Source organism: Myxocyprinus asiaticus, chromosome 11, assembly GCF_019703515.2.
Source record: "Myxocyprinus asiaticus isolate MX2 ecotype Aquarium Trade chromosome 11, UBuf_Myxa_2, whole genome shotgun sequence".
Taxonomy (NCBI): Eukaryota; Metazoa; Chordata; class Actinopteri; order Cypriniformes; family Catostomidae; genus Myxocyprinus; species Myxocyprinus asiaticus.
In genome coordinates, this window is record NC_059354.1 from 18,290,413 (window position 1) to 18,314,135 (window position 23,723).

The 23,723-nt window shown below is 38.2% G+C and overlaps 1 protein-coding gene across 1 annotated transcript in view; it reads left to right on the top strand.

The window, feature by feature from the left end:
• LOC127447974 (unconventional myosin-X-like) overlaps nucleotides 1-19,374 on the top strand; it is a 118,811-nt gene extending 99,437 nt beyond the window's left edge. Inside the window, exons 25-40 of the mRNA XM_051710246.1 lie at nucleotides 1,106-1,229; nucleotides 1,376-1,619; nucleotides 2,193-2,288; nucleotides 2,449-2,542; nucleotides 2,672-2,727; nucleotides 6,100-6,242; nucleotides 6,384-6,578; nucleotides 7,222-7,379; nucleotides 8,339-8,462; nucleotides 10,692-10,989; nucleotides 11,866-12,073; nucleotides 12,812-12,948; nucleotides 13,528-13,648; nucleotides 14,365-14,823; nucleotides 15,259-15,450; nucleotides 16,342-19,374. Of these exons, the coding sequence (XP_051566206.1) occupies nucleotides 1,106-1,229; nucleotides 1,376-1,619; nucleotides 2,193-2,288; nucleotides 2,449-2,542; nucleotides 2,672-2,727; nucleotides 6,100-6,242; nucleotides 6,384-6,578; nucleotides 7,222-7,379; nucleotides 8,339-8,462; nucleotides 10,692-10,989; nucleotides 11,866-12,073; nucleotides 12,812-12,948; nucleotides 13,528-13,648; nucleotides 14,365-14,823; nucleotides 15,259-15,450; nucleotides 16,342-16,446 (2,754 nt within the window). The 3' untranslated portion in view covers nucleotides 16,447-19,374. The remainder of the gene's footprint in view (nucleotides 1-1,105; nucleotides 1,230-1,375; nucleotides 1,620-2,192; nucleotides 2,289-2,448; nucleotides 2,543-2,671; nucleotides 2,728-6,099; nucleotides 6,243-6,383; nucleotides 6,579-7,221; nucleotides 7,380-8,338; nucleotides 8,463-10,691; nucleotides 10,990-11,865; nucleotides 12,074-12,811; nucleotides 12,949-13,527; nucleotides 13,649-14,364; nucleotides 14,824-15,258; nucleotides 15,451-16,341) is intronic.
• Nucleotides 19,375-23,723: the final 4,349 nt, after the last annotated feature.

Consider the following 23,723-nt stretch of genomic DNA (forward strand, 5'->3'; position numbering starts at 1 on the left):
AAGGTGTATGTAAACTTCTGAATTCAACTGTAAATCATAGGGTCTGAAATTAACCAGCAAAAGGGTTGAAAAACACAGAAAGTGACATAGGTGCCCCAGGTACTTAAAATGTGGAGTCAGAAAATACCCCTGTAGTAGATTTCTCACATTTTTTTTTTTGGCTTTACAAAGCTAACACACTGTTATCCTACAGACTTGGTTTAGGGTTTTTACAAAATCCCTAATTAAAGACAAAAGTTATCAAGAGTGACTCTTCCTACAGCTTTCAAACTGCATTCACCAAACTTAGCACAGTCCTTCAGACTGTTCTGACCGGTACCAAATTCCCTTTTTCAAGGGAAGTCAGTCCACACAGTGGCCATCTTTGGAACACTCCTGGGCAGTCTGGGCAGCTATTTGTCTATATAAACAAGTGGCATGAAAGTGCAGCTCCTATCTTCTTGAATGGAGAAAGACCGAAATCACCAAGACGGTTTATCAAGATTGCAATCAAAGAACATATTTCAAATCAGCAGTAAAATCTGATAACAATGGTGTCATTAATTGTGGTAAATGCTATTTTTCAGGCTGGTTCAGCTAACACCCTGTCTACACAGGGCACGTTCATTGACACTAGGCTGTCTACACTGGACGTGTCAACATTAACGTTCTAAACCATTTAATTTGTGTAGTAACGCTAGCACGTGCAGCGCAAAATGGAACACAACACCCGTTTGTTGTCGGCAAGTTGGACGCCCTGCAACGAACACTTCCAGTGTAGACAGCATCATTGATTATAATGGGGTACTATTGCTTTTGACGCGTGCGATGCGACGTGCCGCTCATGTCCTGTGTAGACAGGGTGTAATGCATATGCGCATTCTCGAGTTGATTGACAGGGTATCTCGCTATCTAAAAGCTGATTGGCTCTTTTACCTGTGAGGCGGGACTTCTTTTTCAACATCGTTTGGCATTGCAATTTCTCCCATTCATTTAAATAGAAGTGCTCCATCTCTGCTAAATAGTCTCTGCCAAAACTATGGTTAAAAAATGCCATCAAAAGGATAAAATAAAATGCCATCAAAAAAATTATGTTTATTGAAGTTTTCTCTCTCTTCTTCAACAGTTCATTGACAGTAATGAGGAGAATGATGAATATGTGGACACAGATGAGGAGGTGTCAAATGGTAGAGTGCATCTAATAAATGGCAGTGGACCTCCATATTTCCACAGCTACCTGTACATGAAGAGTGAGTGTTTCTAACCATTTTGTTCCCAATTGCTTCATTCATGCCTATATCATTGGATAATATTGGTCAAACTGAACATATTAATGGATATACTAAAGCAAAAAGTGACAATGTAGTTGGACTGTTTCTTATTTGTTGTCTTTAAGGTGGGCTGATGATCCCATGGCGCAGGCGCTGGTGTGTTTTGAAGGATGAGACCTTCATGTGGTTCAGGGCAAAGCAGGACTCTCTCAAGTCAGGCTGGCTGTACAAGAAAGGTGGAGGGATGTCCACTCTGTCCCGCAGGAACTGGAAGATGCGCTGGTTCGTCCTTCGAGACTCCAAACTCATGTATTTCGAGAATGACAGTGAGGACAAACTGAAGGGAACCATTGACATCCGATCTGCCAAGTAAGAACTCAGTTCCCAGATGATGTGTTAGCTGTTAATTTTTGAAGACCCCATGAAATCACTTGACAAGTGTAGTTTTCTTTCCTGTGTTGTAGTATTTCCCATTGAAACTGGAAATTTAGGTTCATATCTTTTTTTTTTAAACGGCCAATAGGCGTTAGGTATTTCTCAACTGCTTGCTGGTTGATTGCAGGTGGAATCAGGGGAAGGACATTCTCATTCTATAGAGCATTTGATTGGACAAAAATATGTGTAGTGCAGTATGAGTTATCAGTATTTTTGGCCCATTTTCCCATTCAAGAAAGACTTTATTTTATATTCTTAAATAGGCTTAAGGTTCGTTTTGCCCCTTTTTAGGAGGACACTAGCATAAAGGTGGCTTTAATCCTAACAGACATGAACTAAAAGCCATAAAACTTCAATTTTGAGTTCATGGGATCTTAAAAATAACAAAACTACTGCAACTAGCAGATGCCTCATGTTAACAGAGGCCAGTAGTCAACCATTACTGTTGTATTTCTACGTTTTTGTGTTTATACACTGACGGCTTATACTTGTGGTATTGTTACACAGAGAGATTGTGGACAACCACGAGAAGGAGAATGCACTGAACATTGTGACTGAGGAGAGGACCTACCAAATCTATGCAGAATCCCCTGAGGATGCCAGGTACATATCAGTTGTGTATTTATTTAACTTCTTTTGATGATGCCATTGAATCTGACTGAGTATGTGTGAATAAATACAATGTAGATATGTGAAACTCTCATATTTATATGTTGCACCCCCTTGTGGTAGAACATAACTCATGTGATACCTTGTGTTGCAGTGGCTGGTTCAATGTGCTGAGTCGAGTTCACAGTGCCACTCCAGAACAGCTTCTGCAGATGCAGCACGAGCAGGCCAATCCCAAGAACGCAGTCGTGAGTGCCTGCCCTACTATACACAATGCATTCATAATGCAGCTGAATACTTACTGTAAGTGTTGTTTATTGTGTTGTTCTGTGGTTTGTTGTATTTACATATGATGTTATGTCATGTGTCATGCTCAGGGAACACTGGATGTTGGGCTTATCGACTCTGTATGTGCCTCTGACAACCCAGACAGGTACTGCACGATTTCATAATCGCATAGCATAGCATTAGTTTTACACAAGTTTTACAGAAAAATTATATTTATATTAGGGCTGTCAATCAATTAAAAGTTTTAATCAAATTAATTACCTGAGATGCTGATTAATTAATCGAAAAGTAAGATAATAAGTAACATAAACAACAGCATTGCATTTATTTTGTTTGATTATTGAGAAAAACTAATATGAACTCACAATTTTCATGTTTTTCTTGAGAAAATAAGTTTGTCTACACTCTAGTCATTTATATTTGTATAGCACTTTTCACAATACACATAGTTTCAAAGCAGCTTTATAGAAAATCTTGTCTTGTTGTTTGAAAGCCCCCAGTGATCAAGCTAAAGTGACTGTAACAAGGAAAAACCTCCTTTCAATTTTATTTAGTGGTGAAAAAAAAAACATTGAGAGGAACCTGACCTCTGGTTTTATGATATATGTACATAATCCAATATTATTTAGCAGCTTAAGCAAAAATCAATCAGCACACATAATTTTTTATTTTTTTTTGCTCTCTTCCCCCTGTTTAACTTTGCATGTAATCTTTACCGCTGTTATTACCGGCTTATAACATGTGCGCAAGTGTTGTTGTCCAAGCTGTTTACATTGACTGTTTACAAGTCAAAAGCAGATAATTTAAGTCTCATGTAATCGCGTTATTCTTTCGTTGTTGGTTTTTGGAATAAGCTGTTTTTTTATAGTTAAGACTCATAACTTATGAGCATCTTTCTGTGCATGTCATGCTCAGTGCCTGCTGGGAGAAGCGGCTGTTAAACTTACTGATGCTGTTTCTGCCTCACAAATCCAACGATTTGCACGGTGATGTCGGTGTAAATAAAACAACATGTCTGATGTACTGTAGCACCAGGACATGACACCACTGTTTGGCAAATGCGACAAGCTGTACCGCTACAGTACTATCTATTTGGCATTTGCCATCGATCTTCTCGCCTATGTACTGGAAGTGTGTTGCTCTGTTTTCCTGTGAGCGCTTAGCACCACCTCTCCAGGGAGGAGACCCGCAGCTCTCAATATCGCTCTGATTGGCTTTAATTACACTATAATGTGTTTATGTATCGTACAATACGCATGGTATAGTGAGTGTTGTATCATACGATACAATACGATACAATATTTTTTTATACCCCTAATATCTATCTATCTATCTATCCATATATATATATATATATATTAGAATTCTATATATTAGAATTGGTATCATCTGAATCAGCTTGAAGCTGATATATATATATATATATATATATATATATATATATATATATATATATATATATATATATGTATATACAGTGGCGGCCAAAAGTTTGGAATAATGTACAGATTTTGCTGTTTCAGAAGGAAATTGGTACTTTAATTCATCAAAGTGGCATTCAACTGATCACAAAGTATAGTCAGGACATTGCTGATGTAAAAAACAGCACCATCACTATTTGGAAACAAGTAATTTTTGATCAAATCTAGACAGGCCCCATTTCCAGCATCCATCACTCCAACACCTTATCCTTGAGTAATCATGCTAAATTGCTAATCTGGTACTAGAAAATCACTTGCTATTATATCAAACACGGTTGAAAGCTATTTGGTTCGTTAAATGAAGCTCAACATTGTCTTTGTGTTTGTTTTTGAGTTGCCACAGTATGCAATAGACTGGCATGTCTTAAGGTCAATATTAAGTTAAAAATGGTAAAAAAAAAAAAAAAAAGAAACAGCTTTCTCTAGAAACTCATCAGTCAATCATTGTTCTGAAGATTTCATACAAAGGTGTACCACTACAGTCTTCAAAGACAAAGGACAACTGGCTCTAACAAGGACAGAAATAGATGTGGAAGGCCCAGATGTACAACTAAACAAGAGGATAAGTTCATCAGAGTCTCTAGTTTGAGAAATAGATGCTTCACGTGTCCTCAGCTGACAGCTTCATTGAATTCTACTTGCTCAACACCAGTTTCATGTACAACAGTAAAGAGAAGACTCAGGGGTGCAGGCCTTATGGGAAAAATTACAAAGAAAAAGTTAGAGTGGCCAAAGAAACACAGACATTGGACAACAGATAATTGGAAAAGAGTGTTATGGATCTTAACCCATTGAGCTTTTGTGGGATCATCTAGACTGTAAGGTGCATGTGAAGTGCCCGACAAGACAGCCACATCTATGACAAGTGCTACAGGAAGTGTGGGGTGAAATGTCACCTGAGTATCTGGACAAACTGACAGCTAGAATGCCAGGGATCTGCAAAGCTGTCATTGCCACAAATGGAGGATTTTTTGATGAGAACTCTGAAGTAGTTTAAAAAGTAAAAAAAAAAAAAATCAAATTGTAATAGTAATTTTTCACGTTATTAATGTCCTGACTATACATTGTGATCAGTTGAATGCACTTTAGTGAATAAAAGTACCAATTTCTTTCCATAAGAGCAAAATCTGTACATTATTCCAAACTTTTGGTCGCCAGTGTATGTATGTATATACTGTATATATATATATATATATATATATATATATATACAGTATATACAAATGTATTATTATTATTTCTGCATTTTTAGTATTCTGTCAGATATAAGCATTTCTACTTGTTTAAATAGAATTAATGGAACATTTGATCCAAAATTAACATCTTTTATTTACCCTCATGCTGTTACAAAAACAAAATAATTTTCTTTTATTAATATTTACATTTACACTTTTGCATTCAATGACATTTAATAGCCACCATAGCTGTCAAGTACCAAAAAGGACAAAACAATGCCGTAAAAGTACCATTAAAGGTGCTCTCAGTAACTTTTTATTTGTGTCATCTTGGATTTACAATGACACCTAGTGGTGTGGATGGAGCATCATTCAAAATCAACAGTTTTCAGTTACAGATGCCATTGTGGAAATTCACTATTCACAATCAGCCATGGTTCATTTAATCCAAGAGTGAAAGTGTTCAATAACAAGATGGTTACTGAGATTAAGCGAGTAGTATTCGGCTGGTCATGTGATTCTAAAATGGCTGCCCCTATGAGGGCGCCCCTGCCCAATGTAGAATAAAACAGCTTTTATAAGGTTACTGGTACAGTCCTCATCTCATGGAAGTGGTCATGATTTTATACTTATGTTTTAAAATTACAATTCATTTCTTTAGAAGTAAAACTTTTTTAATGGGGTAAAAAAAATACTGAGTGCACCTTTAAGTAGTCCATACGACTCGCTATATACCAAGTCGATAAATATGATAGATTTGTGTGAGGGGACAGACAGAAACGTAAATGACAGAACTTTCCTTTTTATGTGAACTATTTCAACTAAGTGTTGTCCAATACTCAAAAGACCTCTTTCCCTCAGGCCTAACTCATTTGTTATAATTACGGCTAATCGCGTGATACACTGCAACACTGAAACACCAGAGGAGATGCACCACTGGATCGGCCTCCTGCAGAAACCCAAAGGAGACTCTAGAATAGATGGCCAGGAGTTCATAGTGAGAGGTGAGTGAGACTGCTGCTCCTGTTGATCTCCTTCATGTGATGTCAAATCATTTTCTGGTGACTTACTGCTCACAGGCAAAGAGTTGCCTTTCACACACAGTGCTCTGTTAAGCGATTTCTCTCTGTCAATGTGTTTGCCAGGTTGGCTGCATAAAGAGATGAAGTCTAGTGGGAAGAGCACTTCTCTCAAGCTGAAGAAACGCTGGTTTGTTCTGACCAACAACTCACTAGATTATTACAAATCATCGGAGCGCAGTGCCTCTAAACTGGGCACACTGGTTCTCAACAGCCTCTGCTCTGTTGTTCAGCCGGATGAGAAGGTCTTCAAGGAGACCAGTGAGTCCAGACAATGAAAATGACATGAAGCTTCATGCTGGATGAAGTTGTTTATTTTGCATAAATTATAATTTTTTGGTCAAGAACAAGAGATTTTTGAGTGCACAAACGAGAACAAGAGATATTTCTTCAAATGTCTATAATCTTTGGACCTGTAATGCAGGAGATCCCTGGACAAATATATAAAACTCAATACTGAAAATTGTTCAAACTTAGTGTTCTAAATATTCCATATATGTAGATGTGGTTTATTGTTCTATAGCTTTGAAAAATATCTTTAGGAAACAGTATCTTATTTAATCTTTGGATGATTTGTTTTCTTCTATTTAGCATAAAATCATCATTAAACATTAATAGTTACATTTCAATTTCTCTCTGTTGGACAGTATAGTAATGCAGTAAATCCAGGAAAGAATAGATAAGATTGTAAAAGTTATTTGAGAAACTAGGTCGAAAATAGTTTAGCATAATGTAATATTGTTTGTTCACATTTTTTATGGAAGTTACTATACAGTGTTACCAAGACAATCTAGCAATTTTATATAAGGGGGTCCCTGGGTTGGCTAAGATTCTGGGTGGGCGGTCCTAATTTGGTTGACAAACCCTATTTTGGACAGCTCCCAATGCCTCCGATTTTCCACAGGTTACTGGAACATAATAGTCCATGGAAGAAAGCATTCTTACCGTCTCTACACCAAGCTACTGAACGAAGCCATGAGATGGGCTTCAGCCATTCAGTCCACAATTGACAACAAGGTTCCCATAGAAACACCTACCCAGCAGCTCATCAGAGACATCAAGGTATATTCACCCTAAGATGACTTTGTAACTCTAACGGTATTCATGGCATGGATAATCACAGCAGGTTTTTTATTTTATTACCGATCATGTTTCAGTTGTGGAAGCCAATACCTCTCCAGCCCCAGCAGTCCCTCAGGGTCAAAAACTGTAGTGTTAAGTGAGGTACACAGACGTGTGTTCTGTGTGGCATTCAATCAGACTGTTTTCTCTGCTTTCTGAATGTCTTCATTTTTCTTGTTTCAACTTGTATTTTCTTGATCATTTCTGGGTGCCTTTGTTCAACATTTAGTCAACAAATTGTCCTTGACAGTTTTGAATTGGTAACCATGCTGGAAAATCGAGTTAAAATTAGGTTCTGATGGTAGCTGTTTTTACATGGTTTCTATATGGCCCAAGCTGGTGTAGGTGGCTAATCAGCTGCACTACCAGCTGGTCAAAGACCCTATGAAATTGATTGATGAGTGCATTTTTCTTTCCTGTGTTAACATATTTCTATAGCCAATGTAACATCACAGATTTGAACTTTGATCTTCTACTTGCTAATTGGTTGCTGGTGGTATTAGAGGAGGGACATTCTCATTCTAGAGAGCATTTGATTGGACAAAAATATGTGTAGTGCAGCAAAGAGTCATCAATATTTTTGGTCAGTTTCCCCAAAGAGAGAGACTCTAAGTCTCAAAATGTGTACGTCTGCTAAAAGTGAACATTGTCAACGTTAGTACACTAGCATGTGATGGCCTCAAAGCTAATATACATGGCCTAAAAGCCACAAAACTCCAATTCTGGTTTCATGTGGTCTAAGCTTGACCACTTGATTTTCCAGCAGGGCAAAAACAGCAAATCTGTTATAATTTTGTCACTTTTGTGTCCTGTGTTTCCTCCTCCAGAGATCTGTGGATATACATTGTCTTATATGAATGTATAAAACCATTAATACACTATTGCTTTTCATGGTGCAGGAGAGCAGTCTTAATGTGGAGGCTGTGGAGCAGATGTACTGGAGGAACCCCATTCTCAGATACACCCAGCACCCACTACACTCGCCCCTGCTGCCTCTGCCATATGGGGAAGTTAATGTCAGCTGTGAGTCTTTCCTTTATACTGCTGTATACCTACATTCCCTGTGAAATGAAATGGGGGTCATTGAAAGCTGTTTTTGACTGTTACATGCATGGCTATATATTATACTTTAAGTTTTATGATTAAACGAATATTGGGTTCAATACAAGTTAAGCTCTGTTGATATCTGTGGCATTTTGATGATTCCAAAAAAAATCATTTAGACTCGTCCATCATTTTGTTTGAACAACAAACATGAGTTGCATACAGTAATGCACTGACTTACGTATATTTGGAAGTGTATGGGGCAAGACAGGGTTTTAAAGCAGAAATGTTAAGCTTGTATTTTTGTTAAAGCACATTCATTCTTCTATTTAAAATTGTGTATTATTTAAGCTGTAAGGTTGTCTAAATCCTAAGACCTTTTAGTGGTGGGACTACTGTTCTAGGCAGATGAACTTCTGTATTGTTCTTTATGTAAACAGTCTCTTTCTGTTAGGCTTGCTTGTATAATGTAAACATTACAGGGTTTACTGGCTTGACATGGTTATGAGTTGAAACATTGCATATAACTTAGTGGGCAAGCGATTGTATCATACTAGTCTCATGTTAATATTTGTAATGTTTCGAAACGCTGTGTATTTTAATGTTTGTTCCGGTGCAGTGCCTTGCTCCATAGACTTTCATTTCAATAGCATTACTTGTCAGAGATTTTAGTTTTTTGGAGGAGTTTTAGGTTCTAATTTATATAGGCCTGAATGAAGAAGTGTCACCGTTTTAAATCAACTTTTATTTGATTTTTTTTTTTTTTTTTAGTCCACTTATATAGTCCTGCACTATGATGAATATAAATTTTTAAGAGTATGGATATTCAGTGTATTTCATTGTAAATGAGGTTGTAAAGACTGCATGTACAATATGTATGAGAATTAGAAAAATACTGCATGTCACTGAACACTGCAGAACACTGCTGTCAATGCTTGACATTTCAAGACAAATACCCTTTTACAAACAAAAAATATTGGTAACACTTTATAATAGCAACACAGTATAAAGTATTTGTAAAGCATTACTGCTTGTACATGTTCTGTAGCAAACCATTTATTATTATTTAATAAGGTCATATGAATAAAAGCAGTTTGATAATGGTTTTTCATCCTTAGTAAACAAGTTGTTAACCGTACCTAACTAATATATCTCAGATGATGCAAACCAGTTGTAAAGAAATATTTATAAAAACATTAAGAAGGTGTAAATCCATAATTAATAAATAAATTATTTATACATTTACATATGCAATGAATAGGACATATATTAATGCTTAATGTGTTTATAACTGTTTTTGTAACACTTACTATTAAAGCAAGTAATGCTTAATAAAGTTTGTAATAAACACTGACTAACTGCTTGCTAAGTATTTTAGATTTTCTTCATGGAAAAATGTTCCTACTCCCTTAAAGATATTAATGAAATAAGTGTCCTGAGATATTTCACTGGTCTCTGTGACAGTGTGGACTTTGTGAACAGCAAACAAAAATGTATCCATGGGCCACGGTCATTGACGCTTTTCACCTGTCAATCATTTTGCTCGTTCATATAGATTTGTATTTGAAGTGGATCATGACGCTATGATTCATAATGTTTGTCAGTTGAGGGCGCTATTGTGCCACTGTTGAATTTGACAGGCACAGGAACAATCAATACTGCTCTTTTGCTCGGTTTTGGTCTCAAAATTATCTTTGGAGGGCGAGGTTTTGGAATGAGGGGGCATGGCTAATTCAACGGCTCAGTCACATGAAAGCTTCAGAATGATAAAATCGCTTACAGTACCTTTAAACAATGATATATTGTTTGCTACAGTAAATATACAGTATAAGAGAAACATAATATTTATATGTAGCCTATTAATGTATTAATAATATACTAACAATAATGTATAAATGATCAATTAGCTATAAACTAATGCTTCACAAATACTTTATACTGTGTAGTTATTGAAAAGTGTTACCAAAATATTTTCTGTAATAAATGACAGCAGATGCAGTTGATAGATCTTAATTTTTAATTAAACCCAGAAGAGACGTATAATGTTCGACCCGAAATGTACTCTCTCATACAGTGCACTTGCTGTGCCCCATTGTTTGATTGATCTCTAAAGATGATTTATTTATGTTCAATAATGACACAATTTTATGTATGAACTTTGTTTTTCTGGGATGATGGATTTAATGTCTTTCTCTCCTTTTCCTGCAGTACAAAAGGAGAAGGGTTACACCAGCCTGCAAGATGAGGCAGTGAAGATCTTTAACTCATTACAGGAGATGGAGGCTGTGCCAGACCCAATGCCCATCATTCAGGGCATCTTACAGACATGTCAGGATCTGCGGCCACTCAGAGATGAAGTCTACTGTCAGCTGATCAAACAAACCAATCATGTGCCTCAGCCCAACAGCCCTGCCAACCGCGCCCACTGGCATCTGCTCACCTGCATGAGCTGCACCTTTCTGCCCAGCCGGGGCATATTGAGATACCTCAGATTCCACCTGAAAAGGTGTTGTAGCTACTCTTTGAAAATAGCATCCACTTGTTACTGTTAAAACCCCCATAAAATACAAATGGAAGTTTTTTGGCTTTTAGCTTTAAGGTAATTTATATGCTAGTGCACTCCTAAAAGTTGACAAAATTATCTTTTAGCATATTTACACATTTAAAAATTACAGTCTTTCTCTTCCTGGAAAACGGACCAAAAATATTGATGACTTATTTTGCCCTCATGGGTGTATCCTAAATGTTTGGTCCAATAAATTGCATTTTAAAATGAGAATGTCCCTCCCCCTAATACCACCTGACACAGACTAGCAATAGAAAGTAGCAAATCAAGGTTCAAGGCTGTGATGTAAACAAAAGCCTATTGGCTATTTGGAAAAAATGGAGGAGCCCTTTGATATGTCATTCCCTAACACCCTGTTTCAAAAGTAAATATGTAAATACAGGAAAGAAAACAGAACTCACCAAACAATTTCATTGGGTCTTTAAGTTAAGTTTATTCAAATCGTTTTTTGTTTTTTGTTTTTACTTTCAAGGGTTTGAATTAATGAAGTTTGACTGTTATTAGGCAATTATAGAACTTTTTTGATCAGTGGTGTAACTTGGATCTTACGGGCCCTAGTGCAAAACACATGTCGGGCCCCACCCCAACCCCCCTTACAGGCCAGGGTGGGTGGGGGAGGGTGGTTCCCCCTCAGTCGCATTCATCGGCAATGTGGCACTGGCTGTAGTTATGCAACTGTTTTGATCCATCACTTACTATAACTTGCTTGGTTTATCTGCTCAATACAGGAAGAATTTCAAATACACAGAAACTCATAATCATACTGGCATCATACATTTATGACTTTAATATCTTCTGATATGTATCACTCGTTAGGATAAAAGAGCTGTTCCCTGGAACAGAAATTGAGATGTTTGCGGTCTTCGTTGGTGAATCGCTGAAGAAGACAAAGACACGAGAGTTTGTGCCTTCCCAAGAAGAGATCATTGCTCTCCTGAACAGACGAGAGATGACGACCACTGTTTACTGCCATGGTGGAGGCTCCTGCAAGATTTCCATCAACTCTCACACCACAGCAGGAGAGGTACGGGATGCTTTCAACCTCTGATGCTCAGAACATTTCACACAGGGGGCAATTTATAACTGTATTGGAGAAGTGAAAGGAATACCAAAATTGAATTTTCACCCAAAAATTTAAATTCTGTCATTTATTTGCCTTCATGTTGTATCAAAAGTTGAGATTTTGAAGAATCTTTATGCTGCTCAATTCCAAGCTCCAAAAGAACAAAACGACACCATAAAATAACTATAAAAGTTCTACATATGAATCATGCGCTATATTCTTCTGTCTTCTGAAGCCATATGATAGTTTTGTGTGAGGAACAGTCTGAAATTTAGGCTGATTTTTACGTAAAATCTTCCCCTCCGCTACAGCGCCCGTACATTCAAACTGGTGCGTCCCGTTCACATACAACACGCAAGAACCAATGCTGTTTGGTGTCAGTGATGTCAAAACTGGTCGACACATGGAAGCAGCATTTTTTTTTTTTTTGGTCTGAATGAAATCGCAAATGAGATTTCAGAGTATCAGATCAACAGCATATGGGTTTGGAACAATATGAGAGTGCGTTAATAAGGACAGAATTGGGGTGAACTATTGCTTTAACAGACCATTTTTATCAGAGCTCTCAGGTAACAGAAAACACTTTGGGTGAACAACTCTTCCATAAATAGATCATGTTACTCTCAATTAGCAATGTCTGTGGAGCATCATGGTGTAACATGCTGATCAAGAAGTGTTTTGTTTCTTTGCCATGTGTAGGTGGTAGAGAAACTGATCCGAGGTTTGGCAATGGAGGACAGCAGGAACATGTTTGCTTTGTTTGAGCATAACATCACGATCGACCGGGCCGTGGAGAGCAGGGTGATTGTGGCCGATGTGCTGGCCAAGTTCGAGAGGTGAAATGACACCAAAGAGTTGCCCATGTTTACTCTCAGATATTAAACACTGTTTGCGTGTCACCACTCGGTCGTTAAAGCTGTACTGCAGTAATATCCCCAAAACTTACAGTACACTACTAGTAAAAAGTTTGGACACACATACTCATTGTTTATCATTACAGTTTTATAATATTAGTCATCAAATAACACAAATGGGAGTATGTGAATTTAAGCTTCTTCAAAGTAGCCACACTTTGCCTATATTACAGCTCTGCACACTTTCTGCCACCTGGGATGCTTTTTAAACAGTATTGAAGGAGTCCCCATACTGTATATGCTGGGCGCTTGCCTACTTTTGGGTTCAAAAAAATGTAAATAAAACTTAAGTTTTGTAAAGAAATGCAAATGTAGGCACAATTTATATTCGTCTGCAGAACTAATTTCAAGCATGCGTATAAACCATTAAATCAAATGGTTTGTAAGATTATGAAAAACAAATTGTGTCCAAACCTTTGACTGCAAGTGTATGTGAAAAAAATCATGTTTATGTAATGGGTAAATATTCAAAAACTGATGTTTGTTGTGGTTGTTTCTCAGGCTGGCAGGAAGTGAGATGGAGGAAGATGGTCCATGGAAGCTTTACTTTAAACTGTATTGTTTCTTGGACGTGGAGAGCATGCCCAAGGAAGGAGTGGAGTTTGTCTTCATGTTTGAGCAGGTCAGTCATTTATAGTTTTACCTCATACCTCTATTCTATTCAATTCCATCCTAATCCATTTAATCTTTTAAACTATGCAGTATTTTGTTCTTAAGATTTGGTATCTCACAACTGTTTTGCCCTTGAACTGTTATAACTGGAGTGGTGGTGGCATAGTGGACTAAAGCACTGAACTGGTATGCAAAAGTTTGTTGGTTCAATCCCCACAGCCACCACCATTGTGTCCTTGAGCAAGGCACTTAACTCCAGGTTGCTCCAGGGGGATTGTCCCTGTAATAAGGGCACTGTAAGTCGCTTTGGATAAAAGCGTCTGCCAAATGCATAAATGTAAATGTATGTAAATGTATAGCTGTAATAGGGACAAGCTTTATTGGGCACATTTTTTTCCTCCATCATATGTCGTATTCTAAGTGGGATTTCATGTGATAAAGTCTAATTTGTTGGTCTGAAGTTTAAGGGTTGCAAGTGCCACCCTAAGCCACCCTCTTCCACCAAGTCCACACTTTTAAGTAGTGGAGTCTGGATCAAGACAGAATTGGAAAGGGTGCATTGAGTGTGCATTTTGACTTAATTTGGGACAGAGCCAATCATTGTTGCTGTTGAAAGTGCAAAAAATTGTCCCAGGTTATCTTATCCAAATTTGCATTTGGAATTTTCAAACTTCTGCACAAAGAGGAAATCACATGTTATCTAATCTGTCTCATCCTTCTCTGTAGGCTCATGAGAGTTTGATAAGTGGTCACTTTCCTGCCCATGAGGACACCCTCCAGCACTTGGCTGCTTTACGGCTGCAGTACCTGTATGGAGACGTGTCTCGGGTAAATTGGAACTTGGACGGCGTGTACCCCACCGGCCGTTTGCGCAACCGCATACTTCAGTTCACTAAAGTGGGAGGCGCGGCCGGACCGGGACATACCATGGAAAGGAGGAGGACAAGCTTCCTGGATGGCACACTGAGGCGTGGGCTGAAGACGGGCACCATGAGGAAACAGCGCAGCCTGCAGGAGGAACAGATGTTGGAAATGTGGATTAAGGAAGAGACTTCAGCCACCAGGGCCAGTGTCATGGAGAAATGGAGTCGACTGCATGGTCTCGATCAGCATCAAGCAATGCTCAAATACATGAACATCATTAAAGAGTGGCCTGGGTATGGATCAACACTATTTGATGTGGAGGTAAGCACTGGAGACTGGAGCATAATTTCATTAATTAAATTGTTAATTACACTGAATTTGGAAACACACCCTCAACAAAAACCTTCATAGCAAGCTCTGACGTGCACAGAACAGGGGCTGCAGAGGCCACTTTCGTTTACAAATCTAAAGGTCCCTTTTAAGCGGAGGTGCCTTTAAGAGCATGGAGGTGCTAGATTTAAGTGCGAAGATTTAAGCGCTCAGCAACTATTGGGCCAGTTTCTATTTCAAATTCTTGGCAGATTTGTCTTCACACTCTGTCCATTTCCTTCCACCCCTGCCCCTAGTAAGGTCTGTGCACATCACTGATATCAAGCACCACTAAATTACTAATACATCCTAAAATAATGTTCCTGTAAAATATACAAAGTACTTTGGTGCAGATAGGCTAATCTGTTGGTGTTCCTCTGTGTGCAGTGTAAAGAAGGTGGTTTCCCTCATGATCTCTGGCTGAGCGTGAGTGCTGAGAACGTATCTGTGTATAAGAGAGGGGAGGCCAAACCCCTGGAGACTTTCCCTTACGAACACATCGTTTTCTTTGGAGCTCCTCACGCTAGCACTTACAAGATCACAGTAGATGGGAGAGACATGTACTTCGAGACACCACAGGTAATTAATTTCCTGTCATTTTAAAGGTTGTGTGAAATGTTAATGATGTTAAAGGGATAGTTCACCCAAAAATTACAATTCTCTCATCATTTACTCACAATTACATCACAATACAAGTGAATGTTCACCAAAACTTTGAAGCTCCAGGAAGCACATAAAGGCATCATAAAATAATCCATATGACAGTGGTTAAAGGGTTTGTTCACCCATAAATTCTCTCTTCATTAAATGCAAGTGAATGATGGCTATCAAGTCATCATAAATATAATCCATCACACTCCAGTGGTTAAATCCATTTCTACTGAAGCGATCCAATTGGTTTTGGGTGGAGACAGACCAAAATATAATCTCTAGGCACAAAATTTTATTTCAAGCTCAATTACACATCCTAGTGCTTGACGCATGCGCAGAGCACTAGATGGCGCTATAGGAAGTGTGATCAAGCTTGAAATCATGATCGCCAATCAGACCGCTGATATCAAGATTTATCCTGAAAATTATTTTGGTCTGTTCTCACACAAAACCAATTGGATCACTTCAGAAGACATTGATTAAACCACTGGAGTTGTATGGATTACATTTATGATGCCTTTATATGCTTTTTGGAGCTTTAAAATTTTAGTCACCATTCACTTGCATTGTATGGACCTACAGAGCTGAAATGTTCTTCTAAAAATCTTTGTTTGTATTTGCTGAAGAAAGACAGTGGCTCTGTGATGCTTTCAAAACATTCCGTTTGTTTAAGCATCCCGACCAGCCCCACACACCCCCAATTTAGAAATATACACTGCACCCTTAAATGAAGATTGTCGTCATAAAATTTAATATAAGTGTGTTCTGTTTTTTCTCAATTTACTTCACTGTGAAAAACGTAGAATTTCTTTATTTCAGGTTGGAGAGATCGCCAAAATAATGAAAGCCTACATCAACATGATAGTGAAGAAACGATGTAGTGTCCGATCAGTGTCCAGCTTTGGAAGCAACTGGATCAGGTGATGGGTGCTATCCAGTTACTGTCAAGACAAGACTTCCTTTGAAGGATGAACTCAATAGCATGGATGTGAACTGAAGAATATATGAGATGAAAGGAGAAGAGACATGACCCAGTAAGAGGACAAACATCATGTGTTTGTTCACCCTCACAAATCATTTGAATTTTTGTCGACAACCACCCCTTTAACAGAGTATTATAACTTGGCACTATAAGTTTCTATCAAGTAATTTGTTTGTTCACAGTGAAAGTGACACGGACAATAAAAGATGATTAGAACATATTTAGATGTTTGATATACAGTTGTGTGGAGCAGGATTTTGGACCATTGTGATTTCACTGTGGGTGGGGCTACCCACTGCAACATTACAGAAATAAAAACCAAGCAACCAACAGTGGACAATATACTTTCGTTCATCGCTTGTTGCCACTGGTAAGGACAGAAACTAAGGCAGTGTTCACACTAATACGTATTTGTTAGACCACTCATTCATTAGCTACATTTATGCCTCTCACCCTCACTAGAACATTGTTTTCCTCCACCGAAAACAGAGTATTTCGAAAACACTCTCCAAAACTGCATACCTTGGAAAATGATGATGTTCGAAAACTGAAAAACGGATTAGTCTGGATGCATCCTAAGAGATAGCTTTTATCAATTTTCGCTTTAACATATCGTGTCAGGTTAGGACATGGTGTAATGCTACTTTGCCAGCAAATGTTCATCGGCAATACCTCAAAGTCCTGAATGCTTTGTTCCTTTCCGTTTTCTGTCGGACAATTTCAAGACTTATTGGAACACTCTTTGAAGTGTTGAAGTGAAAAGATCAATACAGGGTCTTAAACGTTACATGCTAAAAAAAACGACGTTTTGCTGAGAGGCTTCAAAGGCTAATTACCTTAGTGATTGCAACCTCTGAAAATGTCAAGAGCAATGTTAAAACTTGCCTATTTGCCTTACTTTGTACAAGGGCTGCGTCATATACACTGGTGGCCAAAAATTTGGAATAATGTACAGATTTTGCTCTTATGGAAAGAAATTGGTACTTTTATTCACCAAAGTTGCATTCAGCTGATCACAATCTATATTCAGGACATTAATAACGTGAAAAATAACTATTATAATTTGAAAAAAAAATGTCAGAACTTAAACTACTTCAAAGAGTTCTCATCACAAAATCCTCCACGTGCAACAATGACAGCTTTGCAGATCCTTGACATTCCAGCTGTCAGTTTGTCCAGATACTCAGGTGACATTTCACCCCACACTTCCTGTAGCACTTGCCATAGATGTGGCAGTCTTGTCGGGCACTTCTCACACACCTTACAGTCTAGATGATCCCACAAAAGCTCAATGGGGTTAAGATCCATAACACTCTTTTCCAATTATCTGTTGTCCAATGTCTGTTTCTTTGCCCACTCTAACATTTGTTGTTTTTCTGTTTCAAAAGTGGCATTTTCTTTGCAATTCTTCCCATAAGGCCTGCACCCCTGAGTCTTCTCTTTACTGTTGTACATGAAACTGGTGTTGAGTGGATAGAATTCAATGAAGCTGTCAGCTGAGGACATGTGAAGCATCTATTTCTCAAACTAGAGACTCTGATGTACTTATCGTCTTGTTTAGTTGTACATCTGGCCTTCCACATCTCTTTCTGTCCTTGTTAGAGCCAGTTGTCCTTTATCTTTGAAGACTGTAGTGTACACCTTTGTATGAAATCTTCAGTTTTTTGGCAATTTCAAGCATTGTATAGCCTTCATTCCTCAAAACAATTATTGACTGACGAGTTTCTAGAGAAAGCTGTTTCTTTTTTACCATTTTTAACTTAATATTGACCTTAAGACATGCCAGTCTATTGCATAATGTGGCAACTCAAAAACAAACTCAAAGACAATGTTGAGCTTCATTTAACGAACCAAATAGCTTTCAACTGTGTTTAATATAATGGCAAGTGATTTTCTAGTACCAAATGAGCAATTTAGCATGATTACTCAAGGATAAGGTGTTGGTGGTGCTGACTGACTATACTTGTGATCAGTTGAATGCCACTTTGGTGAATTAAAGTACCAATTTCCTTCCGAAACAGCAAAATCTGTACATTATTCCAAACTTTTGGCCACCAGTGTAGGTGGCTTTCTTTTTTACAGTTTATCTTAAAGGAACCTTCACTCAGGTTCATCAGGTTAAGAGAATGAAGAATGTTTTTTTCTCAGAATTCCAATGCCTTAATGTCTTGCTGTATTAATCCCCATGTATTGTGCATAAGGAGCTCTGGGTTGAGCTCAAGTAAAGTATAGATGACATAAAATATAAGCAATATCTCAACATTCAGTGCAGTGTTGTGGTTACTATAGCAACAAGAGAAGAGGCTGGTCTTTCAGGAAATAGTATCTGGAATGCCACTATACTGATACTTGTGAAAGCTGTGACACTCTTTGTGCTATTTCATAAAGCAAAAAGGTCAGTTGTAAATTCTTTCTTTCAAAAAATCCTTTTTAGTGTGTAATTTTTATTTTTATTTTTAAGAGAGATGTTTGTCTTTTTAAGGAAGCCTACATATAAGTGAAGGATGATTATCGTGTGCCTAAAAGAGAGTGTATAAATGTGGGTGGGCTGGGTATTTATTCAATGTTAGTGATACTGTATGGATGTTGATGTTGTGTTGATGGCATGTTGTGTACAGACTCCCTACATCAATAATATAACACAGTAATAACAGGAGTAGAATGGAGGATATTACTGTGGTATCTCATGCAAAGCTCTGTTCAAGTTTGCTCCTTTAATGAATCTAGTCAGCTGCTGGTCAGCTCAAAGAGTGAAGCCCCATCATTCATTATTAGTTTAGAGTCAAAATATTTCAGTTTGTGTCGAGGATGAAAGTCACAAATGTTTTTTTTTTTTTTTTTTTACAAAATGCTTCAATAAATTATTTCAATTCCAATTTGGTGTGGATTATTAAAAGTGCTGTCAATGAACTTCATTTTCTGCCAATTTTTATTAATGTTTGTATCCTGGCTGATGCCGAACTTGTTTCCCAAAAAAAGATTGAGGGAGGCACTCACCTGTTTTTATGCCCTAGACTTCCTGCTGCTTTTTATTCTGCTGACAATTGCATTGGATCTAGGCATTGGTGCTAAGATAAATTATATTTTGCCTATAGAATATGAAGTCTCTTTTTAACGGCATTAAGCAAAAATTTACTTTGTGAGAATAATAAGAATCATTATTATAAACAGGTATAATAAACGTAAAATGTCTGGACACATTACAGTAATGAGTATAGCCTTATTCACAGTATTTGATTTTTCAACGCCATATTTGATTTTCGAGGAGAATGAAAACAAGGCTGTAAGGGATAGATAGTCTCTGCAATGGCATTCACTGTATAAAGCTTCTAGATCACATCAAATTTTTCATGACTCATGTTTTCTGGAGGTTTTGTCAACTGAAATTTCTTGTAAAGATGTTTTTTTTCTTCAATGTTTTGACAGCAGAAGCCTATCCTTCAAAGCCTTGTTGTCATTTCCGTCAAAAGTTAAAGATGGCGCTACTGTGAATAAATTCCCCTTTATCAAAAATATAGGGTGGTAAAATGTGCTTAAAGGGATTGTTCACCCAAAAATGAAAATTCTCTCAGATGTGTATGACTTTCTTTCTTCTGCTGAACACAAACAAAGATTTTTAGAAGGATATCTCTGCTCTGTAGGTCCAAACAATGCAAGTGAATGGGTACCAACATTTTGAAGCTCCAGAAAGCAAATAAAGGCAGCACAAAAGTAATCCATAAGACTCTAGTGGTTAAATCCATGTCTTCAGAAGTTAATGATAGGTGTGAGTGAGAAATAAATCAATATTTAAGTAATTTTTTTTACTATAAATCTCCACTTTCACCTTCACTTTCACATTCTTTTATTTTTGGCGATTTTTTATTATTCATGCATATCGCCACCTACTGAGTAGGGAGGACAATTTATAGTAAAAAAAGACTCAAATATTGACCTCTTTCTCACCCACACCTATCATATCACTTCTGAAAATATATATTTAATTCTTCTAAAAATCGTCATTTGTGTTCAGCAGAAAAAAAGAAAGCCATACACATCTGGGATGGCATGAGGGTGAGATGAGAGATTTTTCATTTTCGGGTGAATTATCGCTTTACGTGTCCTGAAAAAACGTTACCACGCATTTATGCAAAGTTTATTTATTTATTGATTGATTTGGGGTTACTTATGACTGGTTACCAAGCTGTGCTGCTGTACTAAATGGACAAGCAGTGAGTGGACGTTTCAAGCATTAAAAATCACTTGGTAGCCTACTTCAACTCATGTTCTCTTGGGTGTTTTTATTATTATTATTTTAATAAATCCACATTATTGATTTTCGTAAAAGCAACTTTTAAATCAGCACCACAATCCTGATTAACCATAAACAGGGATTTTGAAACGGGCGGGTTCTTGCTCAATCGCCTTTCAGTTTTCAGTACTTCTAGCAGCAAACACATGACCAACCCCTGAAATCAAACACAGATCCGATACAATCTCTAACATGATCCAAACTCGGGCTTTTCTAGTGTCCTCTGTTTTCTTTGCTTTCAGTTTTGCTGTAGATTTAGCTCAGACGACAAATCCAGTGACAAGTAAGTGAACCCGTTTCTTTGTGCACATTATTGTGTGTTACAAGGTTTTGAACAGTAGACATGGTGAAACAGTGGCTTTGTCTTAATGCATGTTGCACTGCCTAACTAGACAGTATTTTATGGCCTCATAGGCGCGTTCTGAGTCAATGTAGGTTAAACACCCATAAATGCTGTCTATGTAGGCAGCTAAGAAAGTTTTGAGGTACAGCAAATGTTTTCATAGTTAAACTATCTTGTTAAACTGTGTTTTCCTAAATTAATCATGCAGCATATCGTCTGTTTTCTTGGGAAATAGTGATTTTTTAACAATAAGTCATGCATAACTATCATGTTTGACGACAATGTAACTCCAGTGGAAGTCAATTCCAGCAGCTGATTTTTCGACACAGGAAGATTAGTAAAACAAAACACTTCAAGACAGAAGATTTGAGTTAAGATTTGAGGGGTTTTGAGTTCATTTTGATCATTAAACATTAGCCATGGTTACTTGGCGTTTTAGTTGTTAATTTGCGTTAGTTGTATGCAAGAAATTAATACCAAAGGCATGAGAGACTCGTGAGTGCCCTGTGTAAATCATATGACACGCTATATAATATGCTGTAAGACATTACAATGAATGTTATGTTCCCTTACGACTCAGTACACTTGACATTGCGTGCTAAAGCATATGGGGAGTTGTCCTTCCACACTACCTAGTTGAAACCTCTCTACAATAACGCCAATATTCTAACATTGGCTATTGTGTTTGAGCCCCGCCCTTTTAGACGCGAAGCTGTCCGCTATAAAAGTAGGTCCACAAACATGTTGCTCAGAATTTACTACCTTCAAGACAGCGATTCATCTCTCCTTTAAAAGCACTCTACTGCTTCACCGTCCACTACACAAGTTAGCGGGCAGAATCTTCAGGGCAATGAGAAGACTCTCCACACCCCTGCAGTGCTCTGGCGAACATCACTCCGCCTCGCCGCTTGACACTTCACTGGTGAACGGGCTGCTTTAGCATCCTGATTTTCCTCCCAGCCGCCTCTTCTGTGACACCCGATGGATCTTTTCAACCCCAAAGCCCACACATTATGCACAACCGCTTCTCAATGGCGAGAGGTGCATTATATCATGTATGAACATACAAAGATTGTAAAAAGAGTACAGCGCTCACACGAGATGCTCACAATTTTTCAATAAAAGGCTTTCCTACTTCAATGGCCACATATTTTGCACAACTGCTTCCCAGTGGTGAGCGGCGCATTATATCTTTTAATGAATTACAAAGATTTTAAAAAGATTACAGCGCTTGTTGCACATGCACAAGACGCTCACACATTTCAATAAAAGGCTTTCCCACTTCAAAGCCTCACATTACACGCAACCGCTTCTCAATGGTGAGCGGCATATTATATCATTCTATGAACATACCAAATTGCCCTCTGTCCCATAATGTGGACGCGTGGCGAGCTCTTACTGGCATTCCGACTGGGTGCTAAAAAACGATCGAACATGGTTATACGATTCAATTTGCATGTCGTCCGCCCTGTTTCAACGGTGTTCTGTCTTCCACGGTTTGCGTGCGCTCGTGACGTGCCCATTCAAAATGTTAATTCATAAACAGCTCTTATGGCACATCCATCCTCATTTCTGATTTGCATCAATAGATCTGAAGGATGCATACTTCATTTATCAATTGCACCGCGTTACAGGTGGCTTTTTAGATTCGCGTTCGAGGGAACTGCATATAAATTTAAAGTCCTTCATTTCAGTCTGTCTCTGGCTCCCTACACGTGAAAATGAATGGTGTGTGTGTTTTGAATTACTTCAGTGATTGGTTATTACTAGCCAATCAGAGGCACTACTGAGCGAACACAGAGTCTTGCTGCTTTGCCATATGGAAAATCTGGTCTAATGACAACTGGTGAAAAGCACACTTTTCCCCAGCCAGTAAATCTCCTTTTTAGGAGTTCATACGTGTGCACCTCATGAACGAGCACATACAGACCATTCTTTGGTGTCTGTTTCAGTTCAAACTGAAGAAACATTACCACTGAAGTCGTTTCATTTTCCTGTGCATCGTGTTAACTCGCCACTGTCTGGCTGCTCTAGCACCATGGACAGTGCTAGCCTTCTACCAACAGGGTGTTATGCTGGGTCAAGTTTTCAGAAAGAAAGTGCTGACCGCAAATGCATGTAACACAGGTTGGGGTGCGGTGTGTAATGGACACCCGACTTTCAACACCTCGAAACAAGTGCAAAATGGCTGTGACATGTCAACCGCCTAGAGCTACTGGCTGTCTTTCTAGTTTTGAGAGCTTTTCATTCCGATATTTTAATCACCACATTCTGATTCGTTCGGACAACACAACAGTAGTGGCGTATATATGTTGCCATGACCCTCTGACCCACGTATGACTGGCGAAACGCAAGTATGCGCTTCCCCTGGTGCGCCTCCATTCTGCCATCAGCAAAGGGACATGGAAACAGTTCTGTTAATTGTGCCAAAATGGCCAATTGAAATACAGCTCTCCATGGGAAATACTGCTGAGGAGGGATCTCCTCTCTCAGGCGCAAGGCACAATCTGGCATCCCCAGCCCAAGCTGTGGAACCTGTATGTGTGGCCCCTGAACGGAGCGCGCTAAACGCGTCAGAACTGATG